This window comes from Neospora caninum, chromosome IV, assembly GCF_000208865.1.
Source record: "Neospora caninum Liverpool complete genome, chromosome IV".
Lineage (NCBI taxonomy): Eukaryota > Apicomplexa > Conoidasida > Eucoccidiorida > Sarcocystidae > Neospora > Neospora caninum.
The window spans coordinates 1,733,826-1,754,711 of NC_018389.1; the positions used below are offsets into that span (position 1 = coordinate 1,733,826).

Below are 20,886 nucleotides of genomic sequence, written 5' to 3' on the forward strand. Positions count from 1 at the left end.
TTTCCTCACTCTCCCTCATCATCTTAGCCGTCGCGCTTCGCCCCCCCCCCCTTGCTGTCTTTCGCTTCCTCTTCATCTTTGTCAGTGGCATCGCCTCTTTCCCCCCCTCTGCTGTCTGCCTGGCGATGTTCTGCCGCCTTCAATTCTGCGAGGTCCTCTGGAAACGAGCAGAAACGAACGATTCTCCCCCCGGCACTCCGCACTCTTTGCGTCGCCTCGCCCCCGCTGTGGGTGTGTGTCTCTGCCATCCCGTGCTCCAATCTCCGCTGGATCCACCACCACTAAAAAAACTGGGCAAACGACACCCTCAGGAGGCGGGAGGGAAGGCGATGTGGCGTTGAGGCTCACACCCGAAATGCTAAAAGGCGCAGAAAACAAAGACAGAGATAGGCGCGCACGAGTGATTAAAACCGTGGCCAGAGCGCGTCGTGCCGTCTAGGTCAGCTTCTTCTCCTGACACGCCTTCTTTCCGACACGTAAAGCGCGGACTGTCCGCTTGCTTTCGTCGTCGTTCTTCTCTTTTCCCCTTCTGCTCGTCTGTTGTTCCAACCCTCCTTACCTCGCCCACTTCCATTCTCGTCTTCACCTCTGTATCATTCCGTGCTTTCTCCTCAAAACCTACCAGCCCCTATTCTCTGCTGCGTTTGGAGTACCATTCGTGGCGAGACTCATCACACCATCCGTCCCCCCCGTTGTCGGTGGCTTCGCCTCTTTCTCTCCCTCTTCTGTTCCTGTTCGTCTTGCTTTCCTCATTCGATTCTCCCCAACTTACCCCGAACGCGCTGAGTTGTCTTTCCAGTCGCCTCAACTCGCGTTCGACCAAGACATCGTCCGCCTCTCTTCCGCCCGTAGCCTCACTGCCGCATCCCAGGCCTCGGTTGGCGCCCCTCTCCCGACTGGCCTCTCTGGTCTTTTCGCCGAGGTGCACGAGCTCGCCACTGTCCTGCTTCCTCGCGTCCTCGTCTCTTCCCTCCCATGCTCCTCCGTCTTCTTCGCGTCCTCGCCTTTGTCTCCAATCATGCAGGCGAGACGCCGCCTGGCAGTGGGCGGCGCGCGAAGGGGAACGAAACGGAGAAGAGGCAGCAGACGGAAGAGAAGGACGAGACCATCGAGAACAAAAGAGAAAAAGCGAAGAGCAGGTAGAGACGTCAGTCTCTGACGCGGCGTCCGAACCAAGGAGATGCACTGAAAAAACAAGACAGCGGTTGCACAGGCAACCGAGAACAAGCATGTCATAGGAAAAAGCATTACATGTATTTACACATTTATAGGTAGTTGCGACAGTACGGAATACATAGACAAAAAGTGAGAACGGAGATCAGTGGAGGTATGTGGACACATTTTGTCGTCCAAAGTCCCTCGTTCCACTCTTATTCTTACCTATCTCCGAAACTAGCTGAAGACTTGTTTCGTCTCGTTTCCTCCGTGCATCTGTCGGTTGGATCCTCAGGTCACCAGTTTCCGTCTCTTGTGCCTCCGCGCCTTTCGTGCCTGTCTCCCTGCTGCGTTCGCAATCCGGTTGCTTCCAGGTTTCCCCATCGTCGGCGCGTTCGTCGTGCAGTTGCGCCTTTGGTGCCGCGGCGATGCTTTTGCTGCTTTCGGGCTCTTCCGTCTTCTTTTGGTCCCAGCGGACGGCGGCCGCCTGTGTCGGGCGACGAGGGGAATCCGGTGGGGACAGCCTCCTTCTTTGCTCGTCGTGAGACGAACCGAAGAGGCTTCGCCGAGATGCCACAAGTGAAGGCGCCCTTTGGCCGAAACCAGGCGTCGCCGCAGCGGTAAGAAAGCACGAAGATGCCGGAAAGAAGACCGAATCGACGGGCAAGAAAGAAGACCAGGAACGACATGAAGAGGACCGTAAACCTGTCGCCTCGAGCTCCTTCTCACCGGGCCCCGCTGCCCGAACGCAGCGCGTCGAAGGCTTCGGCCTGCCTTCGGTGATGTGCTGCTGGGGTGGGCATGCGGGTGCGTCAACAGAACGCCAAGAAGGAACGAAGAGGCAAGGCGAGACTGGAACGGTCCCAGCGGCGCGAAGTTCCTCGAGGGCGGCTCGCCAAGCCTCCGGCAGCCAACCTGGTGGAGGCGCCGCCGCTTCGTCGAGAATCGAAGAAATTGAACGCGTTGCAGAAGCAGAAGAAGGAAAGGGGGAGAAAGACTGTGAACTGGAAAACGAACAGGTAGGTTCGACGGGAAACTCTCTGACCGGGGCACGATTGGAGCACGTACGAAAAAGGTTCGGAGGGCGTTTGTCGTCGTCAACGTCCTTTCGAGGTATGCCGCTCTCTTGCATGCCTTCATCCTGTGTGTGTCTCTCTCCGCCGCATACATCTGCATCCCGCAGTCTCGCAGACGCAGCGTAGGAAGGCGCGGAAAGCTCCGGGATGAGCCACAAGGCTCTAAACTCACGGTCGCCTGCGTCTCCGTCACCGCGTTGGTCATCGCTTTGAGAGATGTGCACTGTCCCGTCTCGTCTTCCCCCATGGCAACTCTCTGCTCCTTCCTCTACTCGGACACGTTCGGTGTCGTCACAGAATCTGCTGCCCTCGTTCCATAACGCGTCTCCGCCAAAGCGAAACGGTTCACTCTCTCCACGCGTTTGCACCGTCGCAGCATTTCCCCCGATATCGAAAGCGACGGGGCAGCCGCTGGCGAGAGTTCTCAAAGTAGACTGCCGCCTTCCCCCCCATGCAGGCAGGGAGTCGCACTCAAACATCTGGTCTTCTGCCCAGTCAAACCCGAGCGGATGGAGACAGAACGCTCCGTTGCCTCTTTTTCGATTTTTGCCGAGGAACGCCGAGTCACACCGCCCGTCAAAAGAGGCCTGGTCTCTCTCGCTGTCATCTTCCTCGTGGTCCTCATCCAGAACAATAACCGCCTGGTTAGTCGTTTGACGCCCCTGGTTCTTCCGCATTCTCGTTTCTGCCATACCGGGTGAAGGCGGGTCTCCTTCGCCGCCCCCGAGACCACCGCCACGCGCATCTTCCCCGGCATCCCACAAGTCATCGCCTTCTTTCCCCCTCGAATGCTTCTCCCTGCACGCCTCCCTGTCGTCCCCGTTCCTGCCGCCGCTCTGCCGGTTTCCGCCCGCTTTCTCGCTGGAGTCGACTTTGCCGATCTTTGGCCTCGACTCGCTCCTCTGCCTCGGCGCCGACAGACGCAGCGTCGTCGGCAACCTGCCGATTCCGAAGCCACACGACCCCGACGAAGCCGAGACTACGCCGGAGGCAGAGACAGAAGACCCAAACGGAGACGGAGAAGACCCAGCTGAGCAGGCAGAGGAATTCTCGAGAGCAGACGAGCGTTCAAGCAGCACTGCCCAACGCGTCTCGGCCTCGGCGGCGAGACGCGCGGAGGAAAGAAGCATGCGGTCTGAGGCCGGGCAAGAGGGGGAAGAACGGGAAAACGATGCGAAGGAAGAAACGAGCGACGAAGGCGGTCGAACCAGAGTGCGATCGGGGGCGAGGTAGTCACCTGCCACTCGCCCGTGATCCACGGCTTGGCATGCAAAGACCGAGAAAAGAGCAGCAGGGTTGCGATTGGTGATGGCGTTTTTGCGTCCCTCGATCTCGGAACCAGATGCCTCCGTCAGTGCGTCTCTTTTGGCTTCGAATGCCTCGTTGCGTTCGAATGCCGTCTCGCTTGCTTGTTTTCCTTGTTCCCCCTTGCGCAGTGTGTCGTAAGTCGTTTCCCTTTCGCCCGCCGGGACTCCTTCAGACAACGCGCGAAACCAACGTTTTTCTGAATTTCCGTTATCCCCGTCTCCCCTGTCTCCCGAATTGAAAGACGAATGCCTCATTACTTCACTGCCTGCAGGCAAAAATCGAAAAGGTGAAACGTTCGAGAATTCCGATTGACGCGAACGCGCGTCAGTGAAGGCGGCCCCCGATGTCACCATGGGCCGAGAGTCGCCTAATGGTTCTGCGACACTCCTTGCCTGGGCATCAGAGTCTCCTTCCGGTTGTCTTTCTTCTTCGCCCCCCTCCTGTTCAGTCGCTCCTACATCGGACGCCTTCGCATCACAACACGCCTCGCCCATCCGCTCCATCTGTGCATTTTCCTTCTCATCTCCGTGGTTAGTCGTTTCTGCCTTCTCGTTTGCTGCATCGCTTGCCTCGCGGGCATGCATGGGAGGGGACGCGGAGACCGAAGATGAAACTGACGAGGAAACCGACGAGGAAGGTGGGAAAGAAGGACACGCAGTTATGGCGGGAGAAGGGAGATGAGTAGAGAAGCTGCGGTAATCTGCTTCGGAGGGAGGCGCGGCTGCAGGAAGTCGAAAGGTGTCCATCTGGCGGCTCCCACTGACAGAAAGGCGTTTTGAGGGAAGCCCAGTCTGCCCCTGGAGGTATGGAAACGGGGGGACAGTGGCAGCATTGGATCCAGACGATCGAGTGACTGCCAAACACACAAAGGTTGAACGTCGGCGAGGCCCCGAAGTCGAAAGAGACGTCGACGAAGCGAAAGGCGTCGGAGCAGAGGAACCGAAAGACGAACGAAGCCCAACTGTGGGTGGGCGTTTCCCCTCGTTGTGCACTTCACGAGCAGGAAACGAGACCTCAGATGGCAGCGAACAATTTGTTCTCCATCCTGCCTCATTCATCCTGTCGTGGGTCTCTTTCCCACTCACACTGCGAACCATTTCTATCTGTGGTCTCCCTTGCCGGTCTGTTTGGGTTCCATCTCGCTCTTTGGCTTCCGGTCCCACACAGTCGTCTTTGGCAGCCCCGGTTGGCTTTCGATTTGCACCCTTGCCGCCATCTGTCTCCTCGAAAACGCTGAGACGAGATATGCCGCCTGAGTGCCCGGAACTCGCCGACACTGACAACGGTTTGGGCGAAACCGGAGACGAACATCGCCACAGCTCCGCCGTCTCCTTCGCCTCTCCGAATCGAGACCACGGCGCCTCGCGCCCTTCTCGCCGTCCGTTTTCTGCGGCGGGAGCCAAAGTGACCCGCAGACTCTCGGCCGGCTCTGGCGGTCCTGTGCACGCTTCGGCAGCTGTTTGCAGAAGAAAAGCAATGTCTTCTCGGAACGCCACTCGCACGGTTAAAATGCCGTGCCCACACGGAAGCGAGACTCCCGACACTTGGGTGTATCCTGCTTCCTCTTCCGTCACCGATTTCTCCCCACCTTCCCACTGGCCTCTACCCCCCAGCACTGCCCCTCCACGAGGGGTTTGTTCGTTCGGACTCGTGTGGCAAACAGACGAGAGCGTGCGGCCGCTTTTATTTGCAGCCTTTTTGTGCGTGTCGGAGCGTTGAGAACGCGGCGTCCCACGGGCCGAATCAGCCTCAACCTTTCCAGTTTTCTGACCTCTTGGTGTCCCCCCAAGCTGCGGCAGGGAAGCGTCGCGCGACTCACAGCGACGGGGCACAAGCGCCGCGACGATTCGTGGTCCGCCAGAGAAACTCGCAAGCGAAGCCTCCGGCGGCGACGATGGACCCTCCGAGAAGTCCTCGCAGGTGGAGAGTCCAGAGCGCCTGGCCGTCGCGCTCGCCGAGCCAAGGGATGCCTGCGGGTGAGGGGCGTGGCGCGCATGCGATGAATAGGTGGCGATCAGGATGTCGTGTGGCCGAGAGGATTGGCAAAGAGAGCTCTGAGCAAAGGCGCCTCGGCGGCGGTGCGTCGATGAGGTTTCCTCCCACTTGAGAGAAACAGACGCCTGCAAGCGCCACGGGGGGACGGGTCCCGGCCGTTCGTGGCTGGCGGGACTGCCTTGGACGCCGCGACAAGAAGAAAGACTTCGGGGTCGGGAGGAAGGTGGAGAGGAAGGAGATGGCGCCACGGCTTCCCTTTCCCTGTACGAGTGCAGTAGACCGATAGGACGTCGTGGAGAAGAGGAGGGGAGAAAACGGTGGCTGATGGCAACCGATGAAATTGACGGAGACAGGAGGGACGCTCCGGAGCCGGGCGCGGTGGACGACAGATACGACGTCGGGACCGGGGCGTTTCTGTCTCGTGGCTCGTCTCGACGCGTGCGCAATGGCGACGAGGCGGGCGATGGTGCAGCGGTCGACGACACCCCAGCCGAGGGGTAGGAAACTGGGAGGGGAGCGCCTGGCACTGGAGGAGACTGACAACATCTTTGAGACAACGAAGGGCGAGGCAGCGGCTGTGCGGAGGCAACTGAGGTTGGCCTTTGCGCTTCGCGCGCGTCGCTCTGACGGGATGATCGAGGGGTCCCACCAGGCTGCCAGCGTTCCGCGCGTCGGCCTGCGTACACGGGCGGCCGGTACTCCGGCGTGATGTACATCGGTGGACCAGAAAGGAAGGTGGTGAACCCTCGATCGGTTTCCGGGGGAAAGAGGAGAGAAGCCGCTGACGACAGAAGCGAATACGTTGGAAGCAGATGCGCAAACGCAGTGAACCCCCGCATCGCAGTGGACAAGTTGCGATGAAGAATGTCAAAACGCCCACCCAGCGCTGCAGAGGGCCCAGACGGAGACCAGGACGGCGGCGATGGACACGCGAGTGGCGGCGAGTAGGCAAAGGTCCAGCGTTCAAGAAGCAAGCACACGAGAACCTCGTTCCGCTCGCCGCCTTCGCAAGATCGCGAGGAAGCGGTTGTCTCGCTGTGTTCGTCTCCTGGCCGAGAAAAAGACGAGGAAATCGACGAGGGCGGCACAGTGCCCCTTCCTCCCTCACTGCATCTTCTCCCACACCCCGCCTCGTCCTCCGCTCTGCCGTGAGAGGTTCGACTCGCCAGGGGAAATGAGGCGAGAGAGACTGGCGAGGCTCTCGCTTCCGGTAGGCCCTCGTCTCGCCCCCGCTGTATCTGTCTCGTGTTCCCTCTACTTTCCATCCTTACCGCGTCTCCCTCCCCAACCCCCCCTTCTTCGCGCTGGTTGCACGGACCCACACACCGATTTTTCTTCTCGCCTTCGATGTCGCGCTTCCTCCGTTTTTCCTCTCGGTTTCTCTCGCGCTCCCCTTCATCTTCAGACTGCTGCGCAGGGAAGTCCTTTCGCTCGGAATTCCGTTTGGCCTCAGAGGTCTGGTCACCATTTCTCCTTCGTTCTCTCTCTCCTTCGCCTTGTGCAACTTCATGTGAGGTTCTGAGCCCCCGTGGAGTCTGCGAAGCTGAGGCGGACTGGCGCGAGAGAGAAGAGCGCGCAGTGAGAGGCACGTTCGAGGCACTGTTGAGCGACAATCGATCAACGGAGGGAGGTCGGAGAAGCGGAAGATGAGGGAGGAGGCCGCACGCGGCGACAGTGGAGACAGGCAGGTAGAGGAGGAGATCGACGGAAATCGAGAAGGGCGGAGAGGAGGGGAAGGACTGCAGTTGAGGAGCGGCAGCGAAAAGTGCACCTCGCAGAGAAGGGATGCGCGGCGAGCACGGAACCCCAAAGGAACGACGTGCGGCAGACGAGGCAGGAAGAGATGACGATGGTGACAAAGACCCGTCCGGATACCCCCGAGGACTAGAGCAAGAAGAGTGTACAAGCGGAGGCTCGAAAACCATGGAAGACGCGGAAGACGGCCAAGACGAAGAAGACAGGCGCGAAAAAAGAACTGTTTCTATAGCGGAGCAAAGCCACTCTGCAAAGATGCCTGCTGTCCCTTGCGCCATTCTTGAAGTGTGACCCTACGTCCGAAGTCCCGGCTCAGATCGCGTCTCGAACAAAACCGGAACACCGCTTCTTCCGCCGGAAAAGACAAGAATGCGGACGAAGGAGCAAGGCCTGGGCGCTGGTACGAACGTAGACAGACGTTCATCTACGGCACACTTGGCGATCCCAAAATGCTGACCAACTCCAACCAACCGGTAGAACAGCCAGCGTATTAGCTGGCGATCCGCGTTTGAGGAAGGTCGCGAGACAAAAAGGACGTCGGAGGAAAAAGAGGCGGCGAGCGGCAGCGAACCAAAACCAAAGAGTTTGGTTCTGTCAAGATGCGGAACGTAACGCCGGATGGCTTTCTGGAAAAAACAGACACCCTTCCCGCTTGACTGAAAACCCGGATCACGGGACCCAACTCGCGCTATCGGTGTAGGCCATCCTGAAAAGACAGGAAGAACGCTCTAAAAGGGTTGGAGGAGTTGTTGTGCTTTTTTCAGAGGCATTGGAGAAGACTGTTGTGAAGCCATCTTCTTATAGGCCAGAGAAAAATCGACGAAAACGGCAAAGCGGCGAGTTCGGATGAGTCGTCTTCGCGCCTAGCAAAAAGCTAGACAAACAATGCGCATGCCGACACGCTTTTTCAGTAACGCGGCGTGTGCCCTTGGCACGGACGATACCGAGACAGAAAACATGGGAAACGTCCCTTCACTGCCTACATCCATTCAAATCACCGCAGCAAACGCCGGACAAGAATACCGCGTTTTGCGTTTTCCCCATGGGGTATCGTCCCTTTAGCGGTTGTGATACAGCGGAAGCGGAAGCGTTTCGATGCCCGGCGAAGACAGCTGGTTGTCCGTTCGCGTGGGAAAATAACGAATCTAGGTCGGCGAGACGCTGCTCGCATCTCTTTTCTGAGTCTGCTTTGTTCCTGGAAATAGCAGGGATGGATAACGAAGCACTTTGTCAGCAACACTTTTCCTCAACACTCTCCTGCGAGTTTCGTTCTCGATGGAGGTGTAACACGCGAAGGGTGGATCTGGACCTGGAAGACATCCCTAGAAAACGCCTGATAGCATGATCGATGCTGCCGTCATTCAGGAGGACGACGCAGATTGGGCTGCTGTGACAGCTGGCAAAAAACGGCCCAACAGATATTAAAAAAGGCCTCTTAAAGGCAACTACTTTTTGGCCAGGAAAATATTATCGTGGTTGCCTACTTTTTTTCGAGAAACACAAGTTGAGATGGACGGTGCGTTTCATGGACAACAATAGCTTTCTCATGAACAATATAGTTGATTCACCAGAGAAGAAAGATGCAGCTATGACACCTGCGGTTTCGGCGTCCATGGAGAGCGATCAACAAAAAGAAACCTCTGGCACAAGAGGGAACGGGGAAATGGCCCTAGAAATAATGAGCGAACCTCTACATTGAAAACAAAGAGGTTGCCTATCCTAAGAGCTATCGACGTGGCCGACGACACGAAACACTTTGCCCAGCTCAGATAGAAAGCTGTGTGTGACCACTACGGCGGACCAGAGCAAACAGTATATTTAGTTGCCAAGGAAGAGGGAGAGAAGGGGCGAGGAAAGCGATAATGATCGTTGATTTTCTGTAGTGTCAATGCTTTCGTTTTCCGGTGTACAGTTACGTTCTTGACTGAATGCATCTCTCTGCCCACCCCGATAATTTTGCGTTCTGTTGCGTCTAGGCTATTGGGGATTCGATTCTTTTTAGCCTTCAGAACGTGATGACTCTTTTGTTGTTGACACCTTCGGAAACGGTGGCAAAGTCTAACTGGCAGAGAATCCCCCAACGTTTTCTTCATCTTTCTCTGCTTCGATCTTTCGTATGTCGACAAGAAACACAGCGGAGACACAAAGCAAACCGTACTGCGCCTACGGGGTGGCTACGAGACATGCGAGCACGACGCAGCCTGTTCAGCTGTCTGTATGTTCCTTTTCTGCAAAGTGTAAGTACACCTTAATATATGCATATATTTGCAATCTCAGAAGGTAAGGAACACATATCCAGTCACTTATATCTATGGATACATATGTATATATATATATATATATATATATAAACTTTATATAGGATGTATGATGTTGATTAGCTTCGCGTATATATGACTGGATATACGTTGGCACAGCATGCACGTAGGCTTCGGGGGTCTACTTAGATACCTAGTCCGCATCCACGCATTCACCTAGATATATACACATATAGATATAAAGATATACGCGTACTCGCATGAAGCGGGTCATGTCTCCACCCGACGAGTTCTCCAACGGGTTACGGACTCATTTTTCTACATGCTAGCAGGGTCAGGAGTCCTATTTGCTCTGTCAAATACCATAGGTTGTAATTGCATACACGAAAAGACAAGTACATGAGGATGTAGAGTTGTGAACATGAAGATCAGTGGAGAGATAAAAATGGACGGAGACAGGACCGGTCGCGTGCCTGACGAGCCAGTGCGTCGCCGTCACATAGATTTTCAGGCTTCCGGCAACTGAAAGCATTGACGCGGGTGGTCAATGAAAGAAGCTGCGAAAAGAAGAACAACAGTCCGATTCCTATTTTCCCACCATCTGTTTCACAATTTCATTTGTATTTCGTTCTACCTGGTGCACGAAACGCGACTCGCCTGGTGCATGCAGCCCCGGAAAAACCGAATACACGTCTTTGATTTTCGGTCGATTCGTCAAGACACAGCTGCCTTGTCGGCGGTTGCTCACCTGAAGCTCCCGGAAGCAACCAGAAGAGACTCGAGACCGCGCCTAGTTTCATCCTGCGGCATTTTCAAGCAAATTCGTCGATTCCAAAGGGAGCGGAAGCAAAAGGGACTAACGAAAATGTGCCTTGGTGAGTCAAGGCGAGGACGACCTGAGGGTCGGCACGGCAGCGCTTTTCCGTGAAAAAAAGAAGCAAGAACAGAGATAGCAACGCGAGGAAACGAAGAAGAAATCTCTGGTTGCTTTCCGCAAGTTGTGCGGTTTTGTCCTCCCGTCTTCTCCCTTGATTTCTTCAGTTTTTCTCCGCGTCCACGCTCACTCCAGTTCCCTCGTCGCTGCTTGTCGTGTGTCACCTGTTGTCTCGTCTCCGCCTTCTCGCCTCCCCTGTGCTGTCTCTTGTTGTTTTCGGCATTCGCGTCCACATGTTTTTCCCGCTTCTCCATCTCCTCGTACCTTCCGATTAGATCCACTCGTTGCGCTTCTGTTGCGTTTCTCCTGCACGCCGACCCATCCCGCGCTGACTCAGCGGTCGCTGTCTCTGCCAGAATGAAAATCGACAGTTTAGAGGAGACTGAGAGGGCGGAAGAAAGGCTGTTTGCACGAAGTGCGAGAGGAACTTTTCTTTTCCTGCGAAGAACGCAGGTCAGAGCTGCGTTTCGGATTTTGTCTCTCGGGCGCGACGGCGCGGCGGTCCCCCAGGAGGTAGAGCGCCGGCCGTCCTGCTCGCGATCAGACAGGGGGAAAAGGCAGCCCCCAGGAAAGACGAAGGGAGACCGACTCGATGGCGTGCGTCGTGTAGCAGGTACCCGCAGAAGACGGATAAGCAATGGCGCCACTTTGGCCTTCCTGTGGCTGATTTTTCTGTTCGGGCAATCCTCCCATTCTCTACCCTCTCACAGTCTTACTCTTCACGCTGACTTGACACGATGGACCTCTTCGCCTTCCCCTTCTTTTCCTCCTTTTCCGAATTATGCCTTGCCGTCATCTCCTCTCTCGTGGGATGCCACTCGTGCGCATCAGCGTGCGTCAAATCCTCTCGCTCACCCCCCGACTCGATCTGCCTCACTGCATGCACCAAATGTCTCCGGACGTCTCTCGCCTGCGCCGCCTGAAGCGCTCAACATGGACCTCCGCTGCGCCGATTCCCGTCGCCGACACAAGCGCCGCTCCGCGGTTGACCTGAAGCAAAGGCAGAAAAACAACGCGGGTTTCTGCTTCAAGCGACGCTTCGCTTTCTGCGCCTCACGCGGCAGACAGCTCAGGCAGGAGGCTCCCGGCGAAGAGGCGAAGGGAGCTTCTGACGGCAAAACGCCACCGCGGGAAGGCGTTTCGCTGCCTTTGCTTGTTTCACGAGGCCTGGTCGCGAGTCTGTCTCCGTCGCGTTCGCGTGGCTTTCCCGATCGGCGCTCTTGTCCTTTCTGCAGGCAGTCTTCTTCGCATTCGCCCTTCTTTCCGTTTTCCTCTCCCTTGCCTGGATTTGTTTCCCTTCGCCTTCCACTGACCCCATGCGTCGGCGCCTCTCACACTCCACTGCTGTCTCAGTCTCCTGCCCCAGTGTCGACCGTTTCTTCGCCTGCTTCCTCTGCGTCTTCATCTGCCTCATTCGTCTCTTCTTTCTTTTCCTCCGCCTGTTTTTGTCAGTCTCCGTCCGCCTGTTCTTCTTCAGCTCGCTTCTCTTCTTCATCTTCACCTCGCCTTCCTTCTGCAGGCGCGTCCTCTCCGGAGGCGCCTTCATGTCCCGTTCTACGCCCCATCAACCCTGGCCATGTGTCACCCCAGCGCCAGGTTGCTCCGGGGGTTGTGAAGCCTCACTACGCCGAGGAGGACGAGGGGCGAGCCAAAGCCAAGCGGGAGGCCATGCTGAACGAAGAGCTGCAGTTGCGACGACGCGAAGACGCTGCGATGAAGGCCAGCCTCTCGCGCTTTCAGCCGGTGGCTGAAAGGGAGATGGAGTGGGTGAAACCTCCGACAGAAATCGAAGGTACGAGAGAAGGGGGCAGTCGAATTGCGGGCACAAGAGAACTCTGTTCGACGAACAGAGATCTCGAGACAAAGGCAGAGACAGAGAATTTGGCGCGGAAGGTTAGACACAGCACGCGTACCACGTGCGAGGGCTCACAGAGAGCTTCTTTGGAGACGCAGCCTATTAGAGCGGTGGATACAGGAGGAATCGACAACCCTTGGGCGCCGTGAGCACATAGCAACCATCAAACCGTGTCAGATTTCGTACTTTTGACGCATCCAAACCGGCCTTGCGAGTGTCCCTTGTGTACCGCCGACTCCTGTTTTAGGGCCTCTGTCTGCTTTTTGGTTTTCCGTCTCTTCTTCCGGGGGTTTCGACGAGGTCCGCTGGGGCCCCTCGCTTGGCTCGCGGCTTCGGCTCTCTTGTTGCCTCTTCTCTCATTTAAATGGTGCTCTATCCGAAATGGCTGCATCTTGCCCTTCCCCACTCCCTTTCGCTGTCCCCGTTCTCTTCCTGCCCTCGTCTTGGATCTGTCTCCCCTTTCTCCATCTCAGTCGACCACTGTGCAACCTTGTCGTTAATCAGGTGTCCGCCGCGCGTGCGAGGTGACTGCCGAGGTTCTGCAAGTCGCCGTCGATTTTGTGAAGGATTTTTGTGCGACTTCCGCGGCCGCGCTAACGACCGAAGACATCGATCGTGTTGTGCACGAGGCAGCGATGAAACGGGGCGCCTATCCATCTCCCCTTCGCTACAGCAACTTCCCGAAAAGCGTCTGTACCTCGACAAACGAAATCGTCTGCCACGGTAAATACCGGACACGCGAACCGTATGGAAAGAGAGAGCGGAACGTCAAAGAGAAAGGGGGAGATTTAACGATATACAAGGCACGGACACCGGAGCGAACAAACCAAATAGGCCAGGAAGGGGGAGAATACTTCCCTTGATGAAATGACAGCAGGAAGAAGGGAAGGCTGCCCCGGACCAGCGGCTGTCTGTACGACGCTTCCACTGCAGACGGGCTGACGTCAGCACAGAAACAGTACCGATTCTGTTTTGTTGTCAATGTTTTATCAACCATTTCCATGTGTGCTTTTATACATGGAATGTTACGTCATGTGCGTATTGAAGGATGGTGCGACTACATTTCAGCGGTTTTAGGCCTGTTGCCATGTACAAAAGTGGTGATATATATATATATATATATACATGCATACAATATATACTTATCTATTTGTGTACGTGTGTGGTTGGATACCCCATGGCGAGAGAGGTGTATGGCCTTGCCAAGTCCTCCGGTGTGAGCGCGCATGCGTGAGTTCCTCTGCAAATCTTTCTTAGGCATTCCTGATGACAGACCGCTTCAACGGGGGAGCATTTGCAGCATCGACGTCTCCTGTTTCCTCGATGGCTTTCATGGCGACTGTGCGCGAACAGTTCCAATTGGCGGTTTCGAGTCTCTCTCTCCAGCACTTCGCCGCTTGCTTGCCTGTGCTCGAGAGGCGACGCTCGAAGGTGTTCGCGTCTGTGCGCCCGGCAGGAGGTAAGTGTTTAGAGGGGAAAAGTGCAAGTCGTCCACGTGCCTGGGCACGTGTGTGCATCAAGTATTTGTACTGGGGTCCCTGCCTCCTGTGTGTATGCTGGGCGAATCAGCCGCCGGGAAATCGAGGCAGAAATGCTTACGTCTGGATGTCCACTCAACGCCTTTTACGTGCTGATGGCTCTGCAGGCTGAGCGTGATTGGCGAAGCAATTGAAGAGTTCCTGACGCGCCGGGGCTACCGAACGATTCATGATTTCTGCGGCCATGGCATCGGCCGAAATTTCCACGAGGAGCCTTTTGTAAGAACGGACCGCCAATAGAGAAAAATTTGTTTCCCGTGTCAGTAATGAGATCCATCGGTCAACAGTGGAGTGTGTAGTGCCTGGATCGCCGCGTAGAGCCACCAGCACTGAAGTATCTCTCTCGTGCACCTTGGAGGCAAAATCAGAATTAGGCGCACGCGGAACGCATGTGCTTTCAGTTTTCTCTCACACAGTTTTAGCTGTTCACGGAACGCCACGAGGAGGTTGCCATCAAAGCAAGATTCCTCCAGAAGGTCTCACGCTAAAGCTCGTCAATATTGAGGAGAGGAACCGATATCCGGTCAGACGAACAGATGAAGACCAAGCGAGCCAGTAGCTCTTGCTGTCTTCGGGGTCCACCTGCAACGCGGCCGTCATCTTTTCCGTGCCTGTGGTGATGTTCTAAATGGCTGCTGCCAACTCCTTTAGGTTCTTCACGCGTCGAATAACATGCCGGGGCGAATGCTCCCAGGGATGTGCTTTACCATCGAACCTGTCGTCTGCATGGGCGGAACAGATTTCACCACGTGGCCCGACAAATGGACGATCGCTACCACTGACGGAAAGCCGTAAGTTCTGCCTTCCTAAGCGAAAACAGAGAAATCATTCAAACCGAAACGCTGTGACCCAACCATCCATGGTTCAGTAAGTGGTACCGGCCGACCAATGTGGTTCCCTTTTAAAAGAACGCAGCTGCTCGTTTGCATATTCCTTCTTATACTTGTGGTCACCTCCTCCCTGTGCCGTTACGATAGTGCCCAATGCAGCCACCGATTGATAGTTCTTTCACATGGGCTTCCTCTCTTGATCGCGAACGGTCAGTTGTTGAGTCACAGAATGCTACGTAAACCGTACAGAATTGAAGTTGCTACGGGTTTCTGCTATTCCGGGTGTCCAGGACGGCTCAATTCGAGCACACAGTCCTCATTACCGATACCGGCGTCGAAGTACTGACTGGGTGTCCAGACGGAGAGAAGGACATGCTGGAGTTGACCAGGGACGTGCGCTGAGCGCCAGCGGTTTCGAGTCACTCTGCCTAAGACCAAAGGAATACTGCCTCCTGCGATAAACGCGTCTCCTGAGGGAAGGGCAACATGGTCGTGGCCCTTGTGCGGCATGTGCCGCCGTGGCTCAGTTGTTTCGAAGGCTCGCCCAAAGGTGAAACGCTTCGGGCGCTTCATTTCCAGCTTTGAAGAGCCCTGACCTTAAGCACGAATGAGCTGGCACGGTGATAAGCGGAGCACAGGCACGTTCCCTGTCCTGGGACTGCAGATCAAATACAGTGGTAGTTCGAAGGAGGAGAGTCTTCTATCCTAAGAGTGGCAAACCGGAGAGGGCGCCTACCTTTTCATCACAGCATTCAGTAAAAAAACAAATCGTCACCACGGGATGAGGCCGCCGCGGCGTTGGGCTGTGTGCCGCAGTTGAGAAGAACTAGGAACAACATGACTTTTCCGCGAGAACATTCAGCGTCACGTGCCTTGCCGGGGATTGCACGCTCCCGATATTTGTGTGGTTTGAGAACCTACTTTAGCACATATAACTGTCTGTAGTGAGCGCAGCGGAGACGATGTTATCGATATTGCCCCCTGCAAGATGAGCAAATACTGAGGTGCAAGGGAACCCAGCAGCCATTTCGTTCGGCTTGGAATACTATGAAGGTCATACAATGCATGACCATCATAGTCTCTCGCTTTGCAGGTCACCAGGAGCATTTCAGTAAGCCGAACACATTATGGCTGGGTAGCAGACATGCCGTACCGGCAGCCAATCCAGGGGATTCTCTACCGGACTAACCGTTTATCGAGATCCCCCTACAGTGCAACAGCAACCGAACCGACAAAAGTGGCAGGTAGTCTGGATGCTCTGTCACGCCATCAAATAATTCATGTCGTCGAAAAATGGAAATTTGGCACTACTTGTCCGAAATGCCATCGCCGATCTAGGCCGCCGTGACGGTCTAAATATTTGGAACGGTATGCATACGATTCAACATTACATTAACGCACATCCTTCTACCACTATGGGAAGCGGGGACAACAAAAATAGAACGTCTCTAACTTTCCGGTGAAACGTCTTGTTTTCCGTCGGTAGAACAATCCTGCTGCTGGTCTTCCATCCGGTTGTCTCAATGAAAAATACGGGTGAGCCTAAAAACATGTATGGCAATACCCTCGGTTCGTCTCAAACCAGTACAGCAAAGCTTGCTTAGGCGACGAGAAAATCTCGCATAGACGCTAGTACTCTTTCACAGCATTCGCGACATTTAATCTGCTGTGGCAGAGTAGTTAGCCAATATGCAACAAATCATCAACAGAGGTTTCGCTGTGAAGATACACGGGTATTTGTGTGTACACGGTCCTACAGTGAAAAATGCGGAAGTCGAAAACTTCGCATATACGATCAAGTGACGCGGTCCGCGCAGGAAGTCACCAAATGGGTTGGCTTGCCTAATATCACACACGTCAGCGTGGCGCGTTCACACTGTATAATGGATCGTGCCTGTGAAGATGTCATTGTCACAACATTGATGACCCTCGCAAAAGACGTCAAGATGAGCTGGAGGCTCCACGATACGGTAGACGCCTGTTCTGACCCAGCAGATCCAGCGAATCTTTTCGACACTGTCTGCGTGATCCTCCAAAAAGCGAGACGTAGCGTCGGTGACGTCAGATTGCTAAACTGCAACAAATTCCTCATTTTTTACTCAACGTCTTTGCAAGTTGGTGAGTGCTGCCCTGCTATTCGACCTCGTGCATCACCTTAGTCGCAAAAAGGGTCTTCGACGTGGTCTTGACGGCACACAAGGGTCAGTGCACTGTTGCCGCTTGGCGCAGTAAGTCCTCAATAGCTCTCTGAAGTCGCTCGAGGTTAGCGGGAATCCCAAGCAGCTCTGGGCGGCCCCGCAACCCGGGAAGATCAATATTGGTGAAGTTTCCGAAGCCATGGCCGCCTTCCATTTTGGGCAGCTCCAGGGTTGGTAAGGTGGGAAATGCCGGAGCTTCGCCGAGGCCTGGAAGCTGTGGCAGTTCGCCGAGGCTTGGAAGCTGTGGCCGTTCGCCGAGACCAGGAATCGGGGGAAGTTCGCCAAGACCTGGAAGCTGTGGCAGTTCGCCGAGACCAGGAATCGGGGGAAGTTCGCCGAGGCTTGGAAGCTGTGGCAGTTCGCCGAGACCAGGAATCGGGGGAAGTTCGCCGAGGCTTGGAAGCTGTGGCAGTTCGCCGAGACCAGGAATCGGGGGAAGTTCGCCGAGGCTTGGAAGCTGTGGCAGTTCGCCGAGGCGTGGAAGCTGTGGCACTTCGCCGAGGCTTGGAAGCTGTGGCAGTTCGCCGAGACCAGGAATCGGGGGAAGTTCGCCGAGGCGTGGAAGTTGTGGCAGTTCGCCAAGTCCAGGAATCGGGGGAAGTTCGCCCAGGTTTGGAAGCTGTGGCAGTTCGCCGAGTCCAGGAATCGGGGGAAGTTCTCCAAGGCGCGGCAGCTGAGGTAGGTCGCCTATGCTCGGAAGACCAGAGAAGTTGAATCTTGCCAGGAGGCTAAGAAGCTCCGGAGTTGCAGGAATGGTGTAAGGGAAAGGCGGCGACGGCGGTTGTCCTCTCGCCTCCCCGAGAATTAGAGGCGGTGGGAAGGGAGAAGGCAGGCCGGATTGTGGCAAGGGGACCAGGACGGGGAAATCTGGTGTAGTTGGCGGTGATCCCGGCAGAGGGAAGGGGATGACTGGCATTACAGGGAGAACTGGGGGATACTGTGCCGGGGAGTCACTCGCATGACCAGGCAGGGTGGCAGGGAGCGCCGGAATGCCAGACAAATTTGCCAGTTCCGTTCGTCTAAACGAAGACGGCGGTTCTGGCAATTCCGGCGACTCGGGTGCCGCGACCGACTGCGGCACGTCAGGAACGCCTTGCGGACCGTGAGAGTCACGTTCATCTGGCACCGCAGCCTCAGTGGGGGTATCCAGTTTGTCTTTCAGCGGCAAAAATTGGGCCCCTACAAACAAATCGATTGGAAAATATTATTATCCATTACTTTGTCATGAGCTTACGGGCGGAGAAGGACGCTCCAAGCAGAGCAAAGTACACTATGACTCTCGGTTGCATTGTGTCCAAATTCGGAAACAAAAGTCAGGGGTCGAGGGAGGGGCGCCTTAATTCAAGGTGCCTGGAAGGAGTGTTTTGCAGTGCCATGACCACCGTGCTGAACCCGTACGCTTGCTTCTGGCGTGTAGGTACACTTGGAGTAGCTGCAGGCCGTCTCCGTTTCGCCAGCGACTCCGATGCGCTCCACGTATCGAAACGCGCGACATGGGAAAGCAGATCATGCAGTAAAGTCCGCGCTTAACTAATTCTCAGAGCTTTTAATCCACCTAATGGTAGAGCTTTTTTTGGCACCTCCTGCTTTGTCGTCCGCTACGGAAATAAAAACATCCAGTACCGCGTCTCGACAACATGCGGACGGGGACCTTTTTTGAGACAATCAGCTTAGCTTTCACATTTTCATGCTTATTTCTGTCGTCTCTAACCAGGGGAAATGTCTTGCACATGTAATTCATAAAAATCGGGCCTGTCGTTGAGTGCTTCTTGACGGTATATTTGCGGCTGCGTCCGGGTCTCCTGCAGTATGCCGCCGAGCATCAGGGCTTCAGCTTGGATGCAGGAATACCGATTACTACTCTATCCCATCCACAGAGCAGCCAGAAAACTTCACAACAATTCATATACTAGTTTCACCTTTTTGAGGCCGTATCGTGTGGAAAACGCTGTTGTGATGGGCTTTCCTGTGTGGGTGACCATGAACAGTCGCTACTCAACCGAAAGAGGCAATCTCGGGCAGCTCAAAACACTCATTTTACGATAACCAGCCAGTGCTTCAGTTGTGTTTCCCCTTCACAGCGGCTCCTGAAAGGCAGGACAAGGTGCCGCAAGAAATTCGTGCAGCGGTTTGATTTGATGCCCCCCGTCGTCGGGGGGGCGTACTCGAAGGTGGAGACAGATGCAGGCGTAACCGTGGGCGTTGCTGCGCTGGAAAAGCACGGCAGCAGCACTTGCTCTCTCTCTCTGGGGCAATTCCTTTGTTTAGCTAATGATGGTGGCATGTACCAGCAAAACGATAAAAAAATTATATTTGTCACCGTTGAGTCAAATAGCATGTCTACAACGTGCTCCGGTGAAGCTCCGCAGCAGATACAGAAGCGGAAGGGAAACGGCGGAGGCGAAGCACGCTACGAACTACACCAGAAGTGGTAGGTAACTTAACCGTTTAGATAAATCAAAGGTGTCAACGGGAAGGTGCAGATGCAAAGCTAATAAGTGAACATGGCTTCCACAGGAGGAACGTGAGTGCCGTATGTCTCCGGTACCGGACAGATGTCATCCGCCGCAAAATTGCATTCACGTTTAGTACGCCTTCCAGGACCCTGCGCTGTTAACTTCTGTGTAACAGGAACTGCCTCTGTACAGAGAGGACGGAGTGTCCAGTTTGCGTCAACAGCAAACTACTCAGGGCGATACAAAAAAATGATGATGGCTGTCATCCGCCACAGCCAGTTAAGCGTCTGCGCGGTTGTTTAATAAGAAGCAATGGGTGCATGCAGCGAGCAGCGAGCAACAGCCTCGTTGTGGAAACGCATTTTTGACTTGCGGATGCGCTACGAAGCTTTCCGTTATTGGCAACTTGTAGGGTTGTTGCCTGTTATAGAAAGTTTTCATGGAAACCATCTCCACCATACATTAGTTGGGGAGAGCGTGCAGAGCCAGTCTAGAGTTCGGATTTTGCGACTCTCTAGCGGGAGGTTTATAGTTGCTCCTGCTGGCGTTCAGTCCGGGTTGGAGACTAGTCATAGATAAAGGCTTAATACTTTGCCTGGCAATTGGGAGATACTTTACGTGTTAAACGCCATTTGCCGCTGGACAAAGCATGAGTTGACCCTTGACGAGGGGCCCGCTCCTTCCATTACAAGGAGACGGCAAAAGCCGCTCGATAGGAGACATGGGGAGATTCTCATACTGTCGCTGAATTTGGGCCAAAGCAACAGCAGTCTTCTTCGGTCCGCTGAATGAATCTCTGTGCGCATGTGCTCGTTTAAGTCATGCAGGGAAATAGGTTAGTATTCAGGGCTCTACAGCCCGCCCACCGCGTGACGCTAGCTCCCCTCGTAACCCAGCACCGCGGATAGTCGAGCAGATTGTGGCATGTGTATTTTTGTCTTCTTCTTCGCATGTGCTACATCTCATCCCTTGGCCTTATGAGTTGCTTCATGGGGGAGACTGAGGGGAAAAACGACTCGCAAAACGGAAAAGAGCGAGAGCACTGCCTGCACTCCGGGTGAGGGTGCTCTCCGTGAAGGATCTGCCGATGAAAGGCGGTGGCTAGCTTTGCCGCGCAGGCATTGCTGCGACCTCACATCTTCGTTTCCTTTTTTTTCACAGTCTTCTTGACTGAAAGCCATGCCCAGACGTGGGCACCGGGGGCGGAGTCCCCAGATTCGTTTATCACACTGCCAGAGAGGTGCGCGGGAAAATGAAGCTTCACCGGAGACCGGACAAAATTATCAAGGGACGGTCAGCAACAAGGAGAAACTCGGCTGCTCGGCGTTTCCGCTCCTCTGTCCGGTGCGCCGGCCGCCACACGACTTCCGATGTGCTGCATTTGCTTCCGTGGAAGGGGGCCATGATGTTGGGTCGTCAGAACTCCTCTTTGCGTGTCTCCAACAGCTCCAGCTGCCAGATTGTTTGCACCTTATTCACCATCATGGAGCCGATCCCTTTCACCAGCCTCAGTACTACTCGGATGCGA

The 20,886-nt window shown here is 55.1% G+C and overlaps 3 protein-coding genes across 3 annotated transcripts; 1 reads left to right on the plus strand and 2 right to left on the minus strand.

The window, feature by feature from the left end:
* Nucleotides 1-307: 307 nt before the first annotated feature.
* On the minus strand, nucleotides 308-6,799 carry NCLIV_011640 (conserved hypothetical protein; the record flags this gene model as incomplete). The annotated part of the gene is made up of 3 exons (XM_003880681.1): nucleotides 308-358; nucleotides 773-1,185; nucleotides 1,381-6,799. 3 exons carry the CDS (start codon nucleotides 6,797-6,799, stop codon nucleotides 308-310), a joined length of 5,883 nt encoding a protein of 1,960 aa, XP_003880730.1.
* A 4,493-nt stretch (nucleotides 6,800-11,292) lies between these two features.
* NCLIV_011650 (putative methionine aminopeptidase) lies at nucleotides 11,293-15,106 on the plus strand (the record flags this gene model as incomplete). Its single annotated transcript, XM_003880682.1, has 7 exons — nucleotides 11,293-11,313; nucleotides 11,934-12,273; nucleotides 12,841-13,059; nucleotides 13,594-13,795; nucleotides 13,982-14,093; nucleotides 14,526-14,665; nucleotides 14,995-15,106. The coding sequence occupies 7 exons, from the start codon at nucleotides 11,293-11,295 to the stop codon at nucleotides 15,104-15,106; spliced, it is 1,146 nt and encodes a 381-aa protein (XP_003880731.1).
* A 1,800-nt stretch (nucleotides 15,107-16,906) lies between these two features.
* Nucleotides 16,907-18,191, minus strand: NCLIV_011660 (putative C protein immunoglobulin-A-binding beta antigen; the record flags this gene model as incomplete). The annotated part of the gene is made up of 2 exons (XM_003880683.1): nucleotides 16,907-18,081; nucleotides 18,137-18,191. The coding sequence occupies 2 exons, from the start codon at nucleotides 18,189-18,191 to the stop codon at nucleotides 16,907-16,909; spliced, it is 1,230 nt and encodes a 409-aa protein (XP_003880732.1).
* Nucleotides 18,192-20,886: the final 2,695 nt, after the last annotated feature.